The 14,556-nt window shown below is 41.2% G+C and overlaps 1 protein-coding gene across 1 annotated transcript in view; it reads left to right on the forward strand.

Annotated features, from left to right (window-relative positions):
- Positions 1-3,577: 3,577 nt before the first annotated feature.
- The window catches only part of PDSS2 (decaprenyl diphosphate synthase subunit 2), a 1,501,454-nt gene continuing 1,490,475 nt past the window's right edge, over positions 3,578-14,556 (forward strand). Inside the window, exon 1 of the mRNA XM_069606567.1 lies at positions 3,578-4,237. Coding sequence (XP_069462668.1) covers positions 3,984-4,237 — 254 coding nt within the window. The 5' untranslated portion in view covers positions 3,578-3,983. The remainder of the gene's footprint in view (positions 4,238-14,556) is intronic.

Here is a 14,556-nt window from a genome sequence, read left to right on the forward strand (position 1 = left end):
AGTGTCAAAATGTACACACATAGAATAGTCATATAACTTAGCTCCTACTTGGCAAAATCCATTCAGGCTTTGCACAAACATTCAAGGCGGGGTCTATAATCTTTCTAAAATCTTTTGTACACATTTATTAAACGGCAACAAAGTTAGAAGCCATCTAAAAATGTTCAAACTTCCCCTCTAATTTTGCCCCCTCTTACTAAAATGCCACCATACTTTGCAAAAACATTCACATCTGGGTTTTAAATCTTTTTGCAAACTTGTGTGCAGATTCATAAAATGGCACCATATTTATAGGTCTTTCAAATATTTTAGGAACCCCTGTAATTTTGTTCCCTCTTGGCAAAACAACACCTCACTTTGTAGAACCATTCAAGATCAGATCTAGATTGATATCACACAATTTCATGCGGTTTCATACAGTGACGCCAAAGTTATAGGCCATCCAAAAACTGCTTTTCGTCAACCCTGTAATGCAAAAATATGTATGGATGTCCCTGAACATCTGAGATGTTCGCTAACATTACAGGGCTATCCCCGAACTGTTTGTGAACTTCGAAGGTGGAAAGCAACCCGTTTTGGGGCTTTTTATAGCCACATTCAATCCCATCCTCATCACCCCTCACCTCCCCACAGATTGTTTCATTATTTTGACAAGTCCTATGTTGTGTTTTTTAATATGTTTTTACTGTGATGCCTGTGAACAACGGACGCTGTTCGCAAATCCAACATGGCAACTGTTTCAAAATACCTGACGCAGCTCACGTTTTTCACCATCCAATCAGCGGGTGTGTCTGATGTCCCCGGACATCACGACGGCCCCTGGATCAATCGGTGGCCTGTCTGCAGACCGAACAGGGAAGTGAGTCCGCAGACTGAACCCAGATATCACTCATTTTTCACCTACTTTTTCGCTGTTTTAAAAAAACTACTGGGTGGATTTACACCAAATTTACTAAATCATGCTTTCGGGACCAAGCCACTGCTACTGCCACAAATTTGGTGAAAATCCGTCTTGCGGTTTGGGCTCTAGGCGTGGGCATAAAATGTTTCCTTTGTGTCTATGAGAAAAACCACACATTTTGGGACCCCTGGATAACTTTGCTCCCCTTTAACGAAACTTCACCAAATTTGCAGACTCAATCCACGTGGGCCATATACTTGTATTGGAGGATTCGTCCAAGGGGGGAAAAGTTATAAGCCACCCAATAAGTGCTTTTCCTATGGGTTGAGCTACTTAACCATAACTACACGGCCGCTACCACAGGCTGTGTAATGTACAAAGACATAGATCATGCGGAAGAGACAGAGGCCTTATGGATATACTGATGAGTGTTGAGAATTCTTACTAGAAGCTGAGCCCAAAACACATATCAACATACTGAAACCTGCAAAGGAACTATGAAGTCATAACAACCCACAAAAGCTATTGAATAGTGAATTTACAACCCACCACACAATGTGAAATTATTAATTGTTTAAAGTACTGCCAATGTGAAATGCTCAAAGAATGTATTAACACATGTAAGTGAATCATGACTGGCGAAAAGTCATGTATCATTGTACTAAATGGAAAAAACATTGGAATACAATAGTTGACTATAATTAAATAAGAAGGAAAATAAAAAAAACATCTTAGACTATTCAGGTGTGGGTGTGCCTATTCTAGTCTTTAAATGATATTGCATTGCATAAAATTGTACTGCAAACTTGGCAGCAGCACAAATGCTGGGCACCATGCGGTTTAGGACACAGCAAACAATTAGAAACAAACAGTTGTATGGTTGGCAGTGACTGCTGCAGGTATAGGACACACAATATATCTCTGTTTATATAAAGCAGAAAATCTGTTAGTTTGTTCCTTATACAATACCACACTGTTCCAACAATCCCCTTAACAGATGAGACGGTTGCCTGAAATCGGCGAAACATCAATGTGGTCGTAGAAGGACCAGCCAGAGCTCATTTTAAGCGTCTCGACACCAGGAACAAAACTAGATGGTTGCAATGGGACCTCAAAAACACGTTTCAAGGTGCCAGGATGCACCGTTTCTGAGCTATTGCACTGCAACGTGACAGGGTGAGGCGACAGGTGGGGAGAGCACACTGAAGGCCCCAGTATGCTACAGCACGCCAACTCTTGCCTCCCCTCCATGTCTGCACTGAGGTATGTCAGCCAGCCACACGTGCCCATTCCAAGTGTAGTTTACTTCAGAGTGCAAAGCACATCAAGTAATAAGTGCCTAGGAACAACGACCTACAGCATCATTGATTTTCAACACTTGATGAGTGCGTTATCATGTTTGTCTACAGAACCCATGTGGAGTACGGGTACTTTTTGCAAGTATACTTATATATATATATATATATATATGCTCCACGTTCTGTGTGGATGGCTCCTATTGGTTTGTGTTCCTTCTCAAATGGTTTCTAGAAGCATCTCTGTTGTAGGCCACAACAACATTGCTTAAATTTTACTTGATTTTATTAGTCACTTCTTTATACACATTCTTGACTGATGAAAACACCTGAACAGCCCTTAGAAATCTGCAAAGGAGTGCTTTATTTAAAAAATGTGACATCATCATTCTGTGCACAATGCAAAGACAACATTGATTCATACATAAATGGAAGATATTAAATAAGGGGTGACATTGAATGCCAGACAGGCGACATCCGCACATGAGGTCGAGTTAAGAAGTCTGAAGAAAATGAAGGTCGGGCCGTTCTAAACAGGGGTAATTTAGAAGCATATGCGCAGAGTATAGCGGGAGGAACAACACGTTGCCCCAGTCGAGATATTTTCAACTGCTGGCTGTACATATGAGAACGCATGCAGTGTCAATGTTCCTGGAGACACTATTGCCATTTTAATCCACAAACTGCACTGTTGGCATACATGCTAAGCCTCCTGATTTCGCATGAGACCCTTTTTTTTCTCCTTCCTTAAATAATTCCAAACCCAATATTAAAAATGTATTATTCTGCTTTCCGTCAGAAAATCTCCCTCCCAGGTGCTGCAAAATGTTGGCATGTATGTGTTAGTGATGCAGTATCAGGGATCTAACTATAATGACAGACCAGAAAGCTGCAAACTAGCACAGCAGTTTTAGGGCTGTTGAACATATTATGTGATGCTTTCATTTTTCGACTTGCATCTCTAAAGTGCAACATTCCACCTGGGTAATAATGGGTCGAGCTCGGTTGCTTGCTATGTTAAGGACTTTTACCTTTGTTACAACGCTCTCAACCGTTCCTTGCCATTGGGGATGAAAACACCCGATTTTGTATTTGGGTGGTGAAAGCCCATTAGAGAGCTGCCTTAGCGGCGGATAACACCAGCCAAAATCGTGTGAGATGAGAGGTAGGCGGCCGCGTACCTAGTGAAAATCAAAAGTAGGCGCCCGTGTTGTTTGGAAGTCACTTAAGAAAGAAATCTTCTTGGTGAAAAATATAGGTAAGTTGAGGGTTCGTTTAGACACATGCTATGGGCACAAATGAGGTGCACAAAACACGTAAGAAACGGGCGAACGCAGACAGCAGCAAATGACTTCTATGAAGAGCCCTAAGCCCTGCATAGAAAGCCCGGAAGGACGCCTTGGCAACATGCAGCGCTTTACTTCTCAGTTGTTATTCCTCTTTTACGACACTGCCGTATTTTGCCCCTGCAAAGATGGCGGCGCCCATGGATGAAGTCTGTGTTTCTCCTTTAGTTCCGTGCGTGCGCCGTTTTCATCGAGAATGAGCCGCAGTTTTTCGGGTATAGCGTTTCTTGAACTGTACAGCAGGCGGTAGATATCCCAGGGCAGACCTTGGCACCGACAGCCGTACGCCTTGCCTCTTAGTGCTTCAAAGCTAGGAACTAACTTTCCAAAGGGAAATCTGAGGGAGTAGTAGTGGCACAGGTGAGGGGGCAAGTGCACTGTTCAGGGCCCTTTACGAAGGTGAAGTAGAGGTGGGGCTGCAGCACCTCGTCATTAAGGGTCATGTCACGGCGGTTCAGCTGCCTCAGGCCCGGGCTGCTCTTGGCGTTGAAGGGTCGTCGCCCCCTTAGCCTTATCTCGGAACCGCCGGGCTCCGCGTCTCACTGGAATAAAGTTGTGTCAGACGCCGAAAAGATCGTGGGCTACCCCACCTCCTTCATGAGCTTACGCTGTCTGCTGAGCGACGAACTTAGCAATATTGCCATGCAGGTGCGCAAACTTGTGGGCACAAGGCACCCTCTTCTCAGCACCGCCAGGTAACGTGCATATGTTTGCTTCCCGCAGTGTTTGATACCCCATATTTTCAATGCAAATACTTGCACCACAGACAGACTGGAAAATCATGGTATTATTCTCAATCACCTGTCACGCCCTCTGCACGTAAACATAATCCCAAGTGAACAGGGTTTGGCAGGGTTCATGTTGGGTATATTAAAATACTTAAATTTGCACATAGATGAGCATCCCCCTTAACATATGTGTTTTAATATTTTTAATTGAGCGATACAAAAATGAAATTATGTATGCAGACACGCAGAATACTACTTTACATGCTCGAAAAGGAAACGCGCATAGTGCAAACACTGTTAAGTTGAATAGCTCTCTGTAGTGGGGAGAGTTGATCATTTTGGAACTAAGTTGCCATGTTTTTGTGTTTTTTCTCCCCTATACTCTATTAAAATAAAGCATATCTAATCCATTATTGTAACAGTTGATTTGTGTATGTTTAGATCCAATCTGACCGTTTAAAGATTGACTATTCTGAGGTTGGTTTTCGGCTTTATTTTAGTTATAATTTGTATAATGTGATGTTAATATGAAAACGATTGGCGTTCTTATGAACCTGCATAGTTAGATTTAGTGGGTTAAATGACTGTTAATTTTTTTACTTGTGCTCTGAAAAGTGACTTTTAAATACTCGATTGCGCAAATTGTCCTCAGTCCTATGTGTGAGCAGACCACCGAGTCCAGATTTAGTTTTTTGCATTTTAGTACCCATAGTTATCAGCATGAGGTATTGGTGAAATAAACAAATAAGACTGTAGGGACCACTCATGGCTGCCATGGTGTGTAGGGATACACCCGCATTATGCAACACCATACAGAGTAAGTCCGAGTGGTCAGAAAGAAGCTTTATAGGCAAGAATACTTTGTTTCTGAGGATTTGTTGGTTCAAACATTAGACATTTACATTAGATATTTAAAACAAATCTCTAGAATGCAAACAGCTGTTAATTGCAATTCCAGGGCTGAATGGAGGTGCCAGATGTGCCATGGGATCATTTAGTGACGTTTAAGCCTTGTTGGAATTTCGCCCCCTCTGGGTACATCTCCTAGGCAGTCATATGTCAAGTATGAACTGCTCATGCATGCCCACACCACAATGTGCATCAGCTATTTATAGTGCTGCATTTATAGTGTAAAATGTCAATTTTAATTTTGTATAAGAAAGCAAAATGAGGTGGGCCAAGAACATTTTAAAGGTAGCACAGCACAAAAACCCTGTTTATGCTTATTTTTGAGAAGTCGTTGGATGACACAAGTGGGCTGTCGTTTTTCAACATTGGTAGCTTTATTTGGCTTCAGAATGTTTTTATTCTGCAGTTAATTCATATGCAAACTATTGTTGTGTCCAAGGCATGAAGCTGCCCCACATTGCTAATTGGCAAATCGCATCAGCCTGTAGAGTTAACTGATTTTAACATATACTCATATTTTTTTTCTTTCTTGTATTTTTTTTCTCAACCTACTTTTCTGAAAGTTGTTGTACACTTTTAAGATACATATTCTTTGATATGCTTTTTTGCTATTTCAGAGTGAATCATACCTATAGTTATAATAAATGTGTTTTGTCGGGTTTATCTGCCAGGTGTTTTGGGGATTCGCAAGTCCAGTTTCTTGAACACAGAATTAATTTTAACTTTTAAAAGACAAATATACAGAAAGTATTGTACGATGGTTTCAATCTAAAGATGAGATGGTTGATTTGGTCTTCTGTTTAAATAATTGTGCAAACAGGAAAATGTGACTAAAAATCTCTGCTTTCCCACTCTACTTCGCGCCTAGTGCCCCACTTACTTTAGTGCCCAAAATTGTGTTTACCTAGAATCACTTTTCTTAAGATCACACCACACAATCCTGCCCAGATGAATTCTCTACAGTGTTTTTGTTTTTAATAGAACATGTATATTGATCATTTGTGTGCATAGCACATGCTTAATTGTCTCTTATCTTGATCATTGTTAGGCATGAGCCGTACTGCTGTCCTTGCAGCAAAGTGAAATATATTAGACCACACTTGGGCAGGTGGGTGAGGGCGTCTTGGAGAATGGTATGTCGAACACTGGCCAGGATGAATGAATGGATGATTAGGACTGACATAATTCCTGCAAACGTATGGCAATGCAATGTAAATATGAAAGCAGAACAATGAACAATGATACTAAGTTAAATAGCAGTTCCGTTTAACAATTATGTAATAAACTGATAATATGATACAACATGAAGGCAATCATATTTGGCCAGAACAAGAAGAACTTGAAGAGGTTAATGTACGCTAGGCGCTTTGATCAAGTGAAGGCGTACACCTTCATAATAGTCTTCTTTGACTGCCAGTTGAACTGTCACAAACATGTTAAACGACTATCTTCCAAATACACAGCCACCATATGAGGTTTGCTGAAATGCAATGGGCGTTCATCTTGTTATCCTTAATAGCCAACATTTATTGTCAAAGTACTATATCGGGCACCTAATGATACAGCAATATGATGTTGGTGCAATATTAGAAACTCAAATTGTGGGGGCGGGGGGAAGCTGTTTCAGCCATCGCAACAAAAGTGGGTAAATTACAAAAATGAGTTTCCACATTCTAGAATAGAACCGTATAATGACAATACTGGACTTCCAATATATAACCACACATGGTCATCATGCAGAGAGTTTAGAGAAGTTACTTTCAACTTCTAATTATATTCTGCTTTAAAAAATTACACCTAAACAATGGAATGTGTGTGACACAGGAATGATTTACAAAAGAGATTGATCAAACATAGATATTAACAATCATGAATTTACATAAAGTCAACAACTAAAATACAATATCACAAAACTGCTCTGCCCAAAAGCACAGACATGTCAGTCCATATATGACACTTGACATGGTAATCCAAATACTAGCGATTCACAGATTGGAGAGTAATTAGTTAATGCAGTCTCTTTCATACTGGATGCTCCACCTCTGTGTATATTCAGAAGCAGACATGTTTATTTCCACAGTGGCAATGGAGCAAATTCGCCAAAGGCCGATGAGGTGAAGATTAAACAGACTGTGCAGTATAGTAGGATTCATGAGAATAATGTGGGGGCATCTAAATTCATGGGAACGTGTAGGCAGACCTGCAGGTAACGGGTGTGTTGGCCACTTTTACTCTCTAAAAATGGGAAAATACTCCCAAAAAATAAAATCGGGAGTTATTATACTCCCAACAAAAAAAATAGGAAACGGATATGTAGAGCATTGTTCTCCTGCACTCAACCACATAGCACCATGGATACGTTTGGACCAGTAGTGCACGTAGTACCACAGGAAAAAAACATTACTGCCGCATCGGAAGAAGTAAACCTGTATCTTTAAATGCGCATGAATTACTAGTTGCAAAGAAATAATTCTTAAAAACATTTCAGTTTTTTAGTTAACATATTTTTACCCGCTTATAAAATACTCCAATTGAAAATTAGACTTGCATTTTTACTTGGTAAAATCAATTTACTCCCAACTTTAAAAAATAGGGAGTAAAATACTCCCACCTTCAAATTTTATCTCGAGCACTGCATGTAGGAGAGTAAACCTACTTGTGAGGAATAAATCCTATGAAAAGATGAGAACGGCAGGAGTCCATGTCCTGTATTGTTCAGGCAGGTATAATGCGCTCTAGGAAGTCTCAAATTAGGATATAGTGGCAAAAACTAAACACACCAAAAGATGATTGCAAAATATATTGTATAGGAATTGTGTGCACAGGTAGCACAATGGAATTTGGAAAGAGATGCACTGACCTCTAGTCGTTTTATATAGGAAGAAAAATATTCTTCAAACATATATGGGGAAATTAGTCCATACAATGGCCTGTGACTTACGAGCCTATGAGTGCTTAAATGCTACAAAGAAGATATCTAGATTAAAGTGATTGTCCTGCCAGGAAATGTTGCAGCCGCGGTCTGCTCACGCCGGAGTACGTTTGAATACTAGATTCAGCATCTGCTACAATGTAATTTACAATGGTAGGAAGCCTGTGAATTCGGCGGGACGCAGACGTTGTGATGTCACCGCATACTGATGGTGTCACAGAACAAAAAAGCAGGGTGTGCCAATGGGATGTCAACAAAGGGTTTGTGTTGTCCTAATAATAAAGGGACATGATATACATATGTAAAGAAAGGTTTATGTAAAGAGCAGAGGGGTGGATCCCCAACGAGGGGAAAATTATAATCTCTCCATACCGGGTGATGGTTTTGCAGAAACAAGCATGAACAGGTGAGACTATATGTGGATGGATTTTCTAGGTGACCGGTGCACAGACAACCTTTACTCAATATTTTCATTCAAGACTATTATGTGGCTTTTAGTAAGGAAAATCATTCTTCTTTTAAAGTCTGTAAGGAGTTCTTCCGCTTTATTCTTGTCCTGCTTTATTCTTGTCCTGATGTGCAATTTTTTTAATGATAGTCCATATCATCTCATCCTCTGTGTGGTTGTTACATGTCGACCCATGGGTGCTGTGCTGACAGATGTTGGCACATGCGTGTCTTTAGTTTTCCCTACATAGAGAAGATTACATGGGCAGAATATAGCATATACCAACAAGAAGGTATTGCAATGGGTAAAAGTTTCCAAGGTTTTTGAGACAAAGATATATCTGGTTGCTTCTTTCAGTGAGGCAACACACAGAGCAAGTTCCACATTGAGCATGGCCAGATTTTGGCAGAAGACCTAGGACCTTCTGTGGTGGAGACTTTTTTGTTCTTACGTCACTCTTGACTAGGTTATTCCTGATAGACCTGCGCCTTTTAAAAACAAATGTGCGACTGGGTAGTGTGGCACTACCACTAGTTAAAAAGTGGCCATGTCGTTTTATGATGTTTTGAATTGTCCAAGATCTTGTTGAGACTGTAGTAATGAACACCAATTTTCATTCCTTTTGTATAGCCTCTCTGTTATTGTTTCGAGGCATGTTTGCTAGAGTCTGAAGTTTTTTGGGGTTGCCTCGTTTGATAAGTTAGAGTATACGTGCTTCATTTTTATAGTCCTACTTGAGGGTACTATTTCTGTGTAGACGCAGGATCTGATCCTATAGTAAGTTATTTCTCACACTCTCAGGGTGAAATTAGTCATATCTTAAAAGTGAGTTTGTTTCGTCGGATTTATGGTAACCTCTCACACCTAGGCCAAACATCAAAAAACTTGGCGCACTAATTGAGTACTTCTTTTTTTTTTTTTTAATGTAAAGCAGCTAAAGTTGATCAATGAAGGAGAGAGCAGAGCCAAATCTTGAAAGAAGAGCTGAGAGGGAAGGAGGAAGTGTACAGGACCAGGGGTGCCTGCCGGCCTTTTCATGAGCTCCAAAGCATACGTTCTCAACTCTATGTACTAGGAGACTCCCAGGCGAGCTTTCTTTATTGAAAGCGAAGCAGAGTTACTTCGAAAGTGGCAATAAAGCTGGTAAATTTCTTGCCTGTAAACTGAAAAAGAAGAATAGATCCGAGCCAATCGGGCAGATACAAGGGGACTGGTATGGGATGCTACACGGGAAAAGAGGATCTTGGGGGTTTTACATGAGTACTACTGCACCCTATATTCATCTGAGCACCCATGTCCCGAACAAATTTAGCAGTTTCTACATAGCTGTCCGCTCACTCGGACCATAATGGAGCAACATGACTTGCTTAATAGCGATGTCGCCACAGAAGTGATTATTCGCACCATAAGCTTCCTTTAAAATGGGGGGAAAGCTCCTGGGATAGACGGACTTTCTATTCCAGTACCTTTTTACAAAACATTCATAGGCAAGCTCCTGCTCCACCTGCATAACCTATTTAATCATATATGAATGAACAGAGTCTTGTCGCTCACCATGGGAGAAGCAAGGATCTCACTGATTCACAAGGAAGGCCATGAACCTACCTCCTGCGCATCATACCATCCTATAGCTGTGCTGAATACAGATATTAAGCTGTACACTAAAATCCTAGCTAACGGGCTTGATAAGGTAACATTTTATTTGGTTAGTCCCGTCCAATCTGAATTCGTCATGGGAAGGTGGGTATTGACAATATTAGGAAGCTAGCTGGCTTGATTGATGTTGCACATACGACCTGTAAACACTCCATGGTCCTCGCCCTCAAAGCAGAAAAGGCATTCAACCATGTTGAGTGGCCCTTTTTCCGGGCGGTTATGCACAAAGCTAAGCTTGGGAAGGAATTCATAAGTGGAGTATTCGCACTATACTCTTTTCCACAGCGAAGATCTCACCTAATGGCTATCTCTCACAGGGATTCCACCTCTGTCGGGATACCAGGATCCCAGACAGGGTTACCCGCTCTCCCATCTGCTGTTCGCCCTGACGGTTGAGCCTCTTGCCACACAGACTAGTATAAGGTCTTCATCCAGGGCGTCCATTACCGGGGGAGTACGTTATCTTAACCTTAGCTAATGCCGAATCTGCCATTTGAGAGTTGCTTAGATGGCTAAAACTCTTCAAAGGTACCTCCTGTTTGAAAGTAAACCTAGCGCTTTGAAACTATTAGAGCCGATTTGTGTTCATGGCATACTCACAAATATCATGGTTTGGCAGATTCACCTTGGTCGAAATGAATACTCTACCCAGATTGCTCTCTGCTTTTCAAGGGTACGCCGTTCTACCCAGATTTGCTATATGCTTTTCAAGGGTACCACGTTCATTCATCACCAGAATATAGAGTTTTTTGCCGAACTTTATTTTTTCGGAAAACATCAAAAATATAGAGGATAAGGGGGTGGGGAATAGGGAATACACAATATGGGGGATTTGGGCGGGGGGTGGCAAATTAAATGCTATGAGTTATTTCAGAAACATTTATTAGTCAAAAAACTCATCACAAAAATGTCTTCTGATGAATGAACATAGAACCCTTTTCAAGCCTTACCAATGCACATCCCTTCCTGAGCTCTTAGGAAACTGCAGCAGGAGATCATAGCCGTTATATGGCACAATACCAAGCATAGTGCTACTCTGTACAGAACTAGGGGAAAGGGCGGGCTGGCACTTCACAATACCACCAAGCTTCTCAGTTATAAATCCTGCAGGATTCGGTGAACCCACAGTCTGGTAGAGGCTGGAGGTTACTGAAGGAAGAGGTTGGGGTAGACCCCTCGGATGCATACCCAGGCCGAAAAAAGATAGGCCCCTAAGTGTGTACGAATTCACCACTACCAGAGCTACTTTACAGGCGTGCGATAGGCTAGGGCTCTCATTGTTTTCATCCATGCAGTTGCCTATCCATTTCGATCCCAATTTCCAACCAGCATATGATGGGAAGGTGTTCGCCAGATGAAGAGGGGGGTGTGAATATATTTCCCTCTTATTCAACCAAGGACAAATTAGGCCCTTTTTAAGATAGGCCCCTTAGTGTGTACGAATTCACCACTACCAGAGCTACTTTACAGGCGTGCGATAGGCTAGGGCTCTCATTGTTTTCATCCCTGCAGTTGCCTATCCATTTCGATCCCAATTTCCAACCAGCATATGATGGGAAGGTGTTCGCCAGATGAAGAGGGGGGGTGTGAATATATTTCCCTCTTATTGAACCAAGGACAAATTAGGCCCTTTTTAAGTCCTGCAAGGGGGACATTTGGGTTGAAAGAAGGGGAACTTTTCCACGACGGACAACTGAGACATTGGGCTCAACAATCACATAATAAATTGGCAGCTCTATGTCCACTGACACCGTTTGAGAGAATAACCCCTCTGATGAGTCTGCAGGGTTAATATCTCAATTGTATGCCTGCTTGGACTCGGGCCTCAATGAAGGCCTGCCATCTCCCAACCAGGCTTGGCACAAAGACTCAAATGGTGTAAGCTGTGGAGAGGGCTACACAACTACCCCTAGCCAGTGGTCGAAGTGGGGCAAAAATAGTAGCGGAGCTATGGATTTTGTAGAAAAATCAGTGTTTCCAGTGACGGCTGGTGAATTTATAAATGGGCAGGACTGGGAATAAACATTTGCCTTAAATACCTGCTAGCGACCGAGTGTAGCGAGTGAGCCTTAAATAAATGAGAAGGGTTCAGAGGGTTTTCCCCATGAGAATTTCTTTTAAATAATTAACTGTGCATTTTTTTGCAGCAAATTTTCTGAGAAAATTGGGTAAAAAAATACAAAGTTTACTAACGGATTTCTAGGGTAAGTCTTGAATCAATATGATGCAGAGTCACCAACAGTGCACAGAAGCATTTCCCAAAACATTTTCATGATGCCTTTTCCCACTACAATGCAATTTTCTGCCATTGTAAAAAAAGAAAAACAATTTTAATGCTGAGTGCGCCCATACATGGCCATACAGGTTAAACCAATATATGCTAGTACTTACTTGTAAGAATGTACTAGTGTTTGCTTTGACCATATTGCCAGTAAAGATGCTATAGGAAAACCATATCCAGACTGGCAATTGAAACATGTGCTCACTGGCTGCACCGTGTTGGCTGGTGAGGCCACATAGAAAACTCTCCTCATGTTGGCTTTGCCCTTAACATCAGTTTAAGTTGGCATTCCACAGTAATAAAACATGTCCGTGCTGGAAGAACAAATTACAGATACCCACACCACCCATATTATGAATACACTTCATGATGGCTTTGACCTCTCAAGAAAGTTTAAAATGCTATGCCATAGCAAGAAACCTTTTCCAGATTGGCCACGTAAGAACACTTATATTGGCTTTGCGCTTAACCCCAGTATAAAACGCAATTCATAATACGAAATAATGTTTCATCTTGATGCCTAAATGCTACTGCATGTAAGAATTTTCATCTTCTTTGCTTTGCCCACCATGCCACCTGAGAAACATTTCAGTGCACCAATATCCCCTTAAGCCCCAGCCTTCCACGCAAACACATATTCATCCACATTCACACAAGCAGGCATGCACCCAGACAGTTTCTCGCAATCATTCACACACGCACAAAATATTCACACTAAATTTGTATTCGCATGCACACCCATACCCACCAGTCAAACTGCACTCTGATATACCCACAAATACAGACACCCCTTGCCAAAAGACATGCATTCACATCTGACATCCAGATGAATATACAAATACAAAAATGCTTTTTTTTTCCTTTTTTTTTTTTTTTTTTACCCATTACTTGTTTTCCTGCAGATCCGAACTCAACGATGCTCTTCAATCCAGGCCTCCGCCTCCAGGATTCCACACAGATAGGAACCAGAAAGCATCTGGGTTTTAATCTCAACTGCCACATAGACTGGCGCAGGAGCAGCCTCGAGGCATATTTGAACCTGCAGTTTGCCAGCCTGCATCCCGAATGGGCCATTCAAGACTGGGGAATCAAAATACCCTGGCCTTGCTTTGCTTATTGGGCATGCTTTATGGGGTACTGAAGATTAAAGGAAAACTAGTCTTCCTCATTACTTTTTGGTGGATTGCCTATAATGTGTGCCATCCGGCAGGTTCACACCCTGACTCCCTTTTCAGACGGTCTGCCCCTGTTTATTTGCAGGAGGCCTGTTGGGGGCATGGCTAAACCATTCAGACCTATCCTTCTAGTGATTTTAGGCAATATTTCACTTAGTTATAGCTACTATAAGGGATGTATAGGTATCCATTCAAAGAAAACGATTGTACTATAAATCCATTTAGGGCTTCTTAATTTTTGGATGCTAAGAACTACCCGTCTGGCTCTAGAAAAAGCATTTAGGTTCTGCTGCATTGATTGGTGCTGCTCAGAGTATTACAGGCAAGTACTGCCTTGTCAACCTAAACCTGGAGCAGCTGAACGATACCTATGAACCTGCTTCATTCAACAACATACTAACTTAATAGTTGAATTACATTTTATTTTACACTTGAAGCAGAGGCAGCTGTTAATGAAGCTTACAGGCAGTAGTACTACTAACATAAATATGTACAGCAAAACTACAAAAGTAAATATTGTAATTTACATATATGTATTTAAACATTGGTACAGAGTGCAATGATACTGTGTTGTATTGCATGTACGCTGATGTTAAGGAACCTTTATTCAGAATTGTTTTGTTGCTAAGGGAATTTGTGCTCAGAAAGTAACTTGCATTATGAAAGTTTACACTAGTTGTGTAAATGGTTAGAATGCAAAACTGTAAAAAAAAATGTATTCTCTATTCAGAAAGTGCCAGATTTGCTTATAAGTTGATTTCATTAAAAACGTGTCTGTGAGCCCTGTTTGTGGTATCAGCGCCTCTCCTGCCTTTTTGCAACCATTTCCTTACGTAGCAGTCTGGGATAAACTGTCACTGGAGGCCCAACAATTTTTAAGAACAT

This window comes from Ambystoma mexicanum, chromosome 4p, assembly GCF_040938575.1.
Source record: "Ambystoma mexicanum isolate Mex_15411 chromosome 4p, UKY_AmexF1_1, whole genome shotgun sequence".
Lineage (NCBI taxonomy): Eukaryota > Metazoa > Chordata > Amphibia > Caudata > Ambystomatidae > Ambystoma > Ambystoma mexicanum.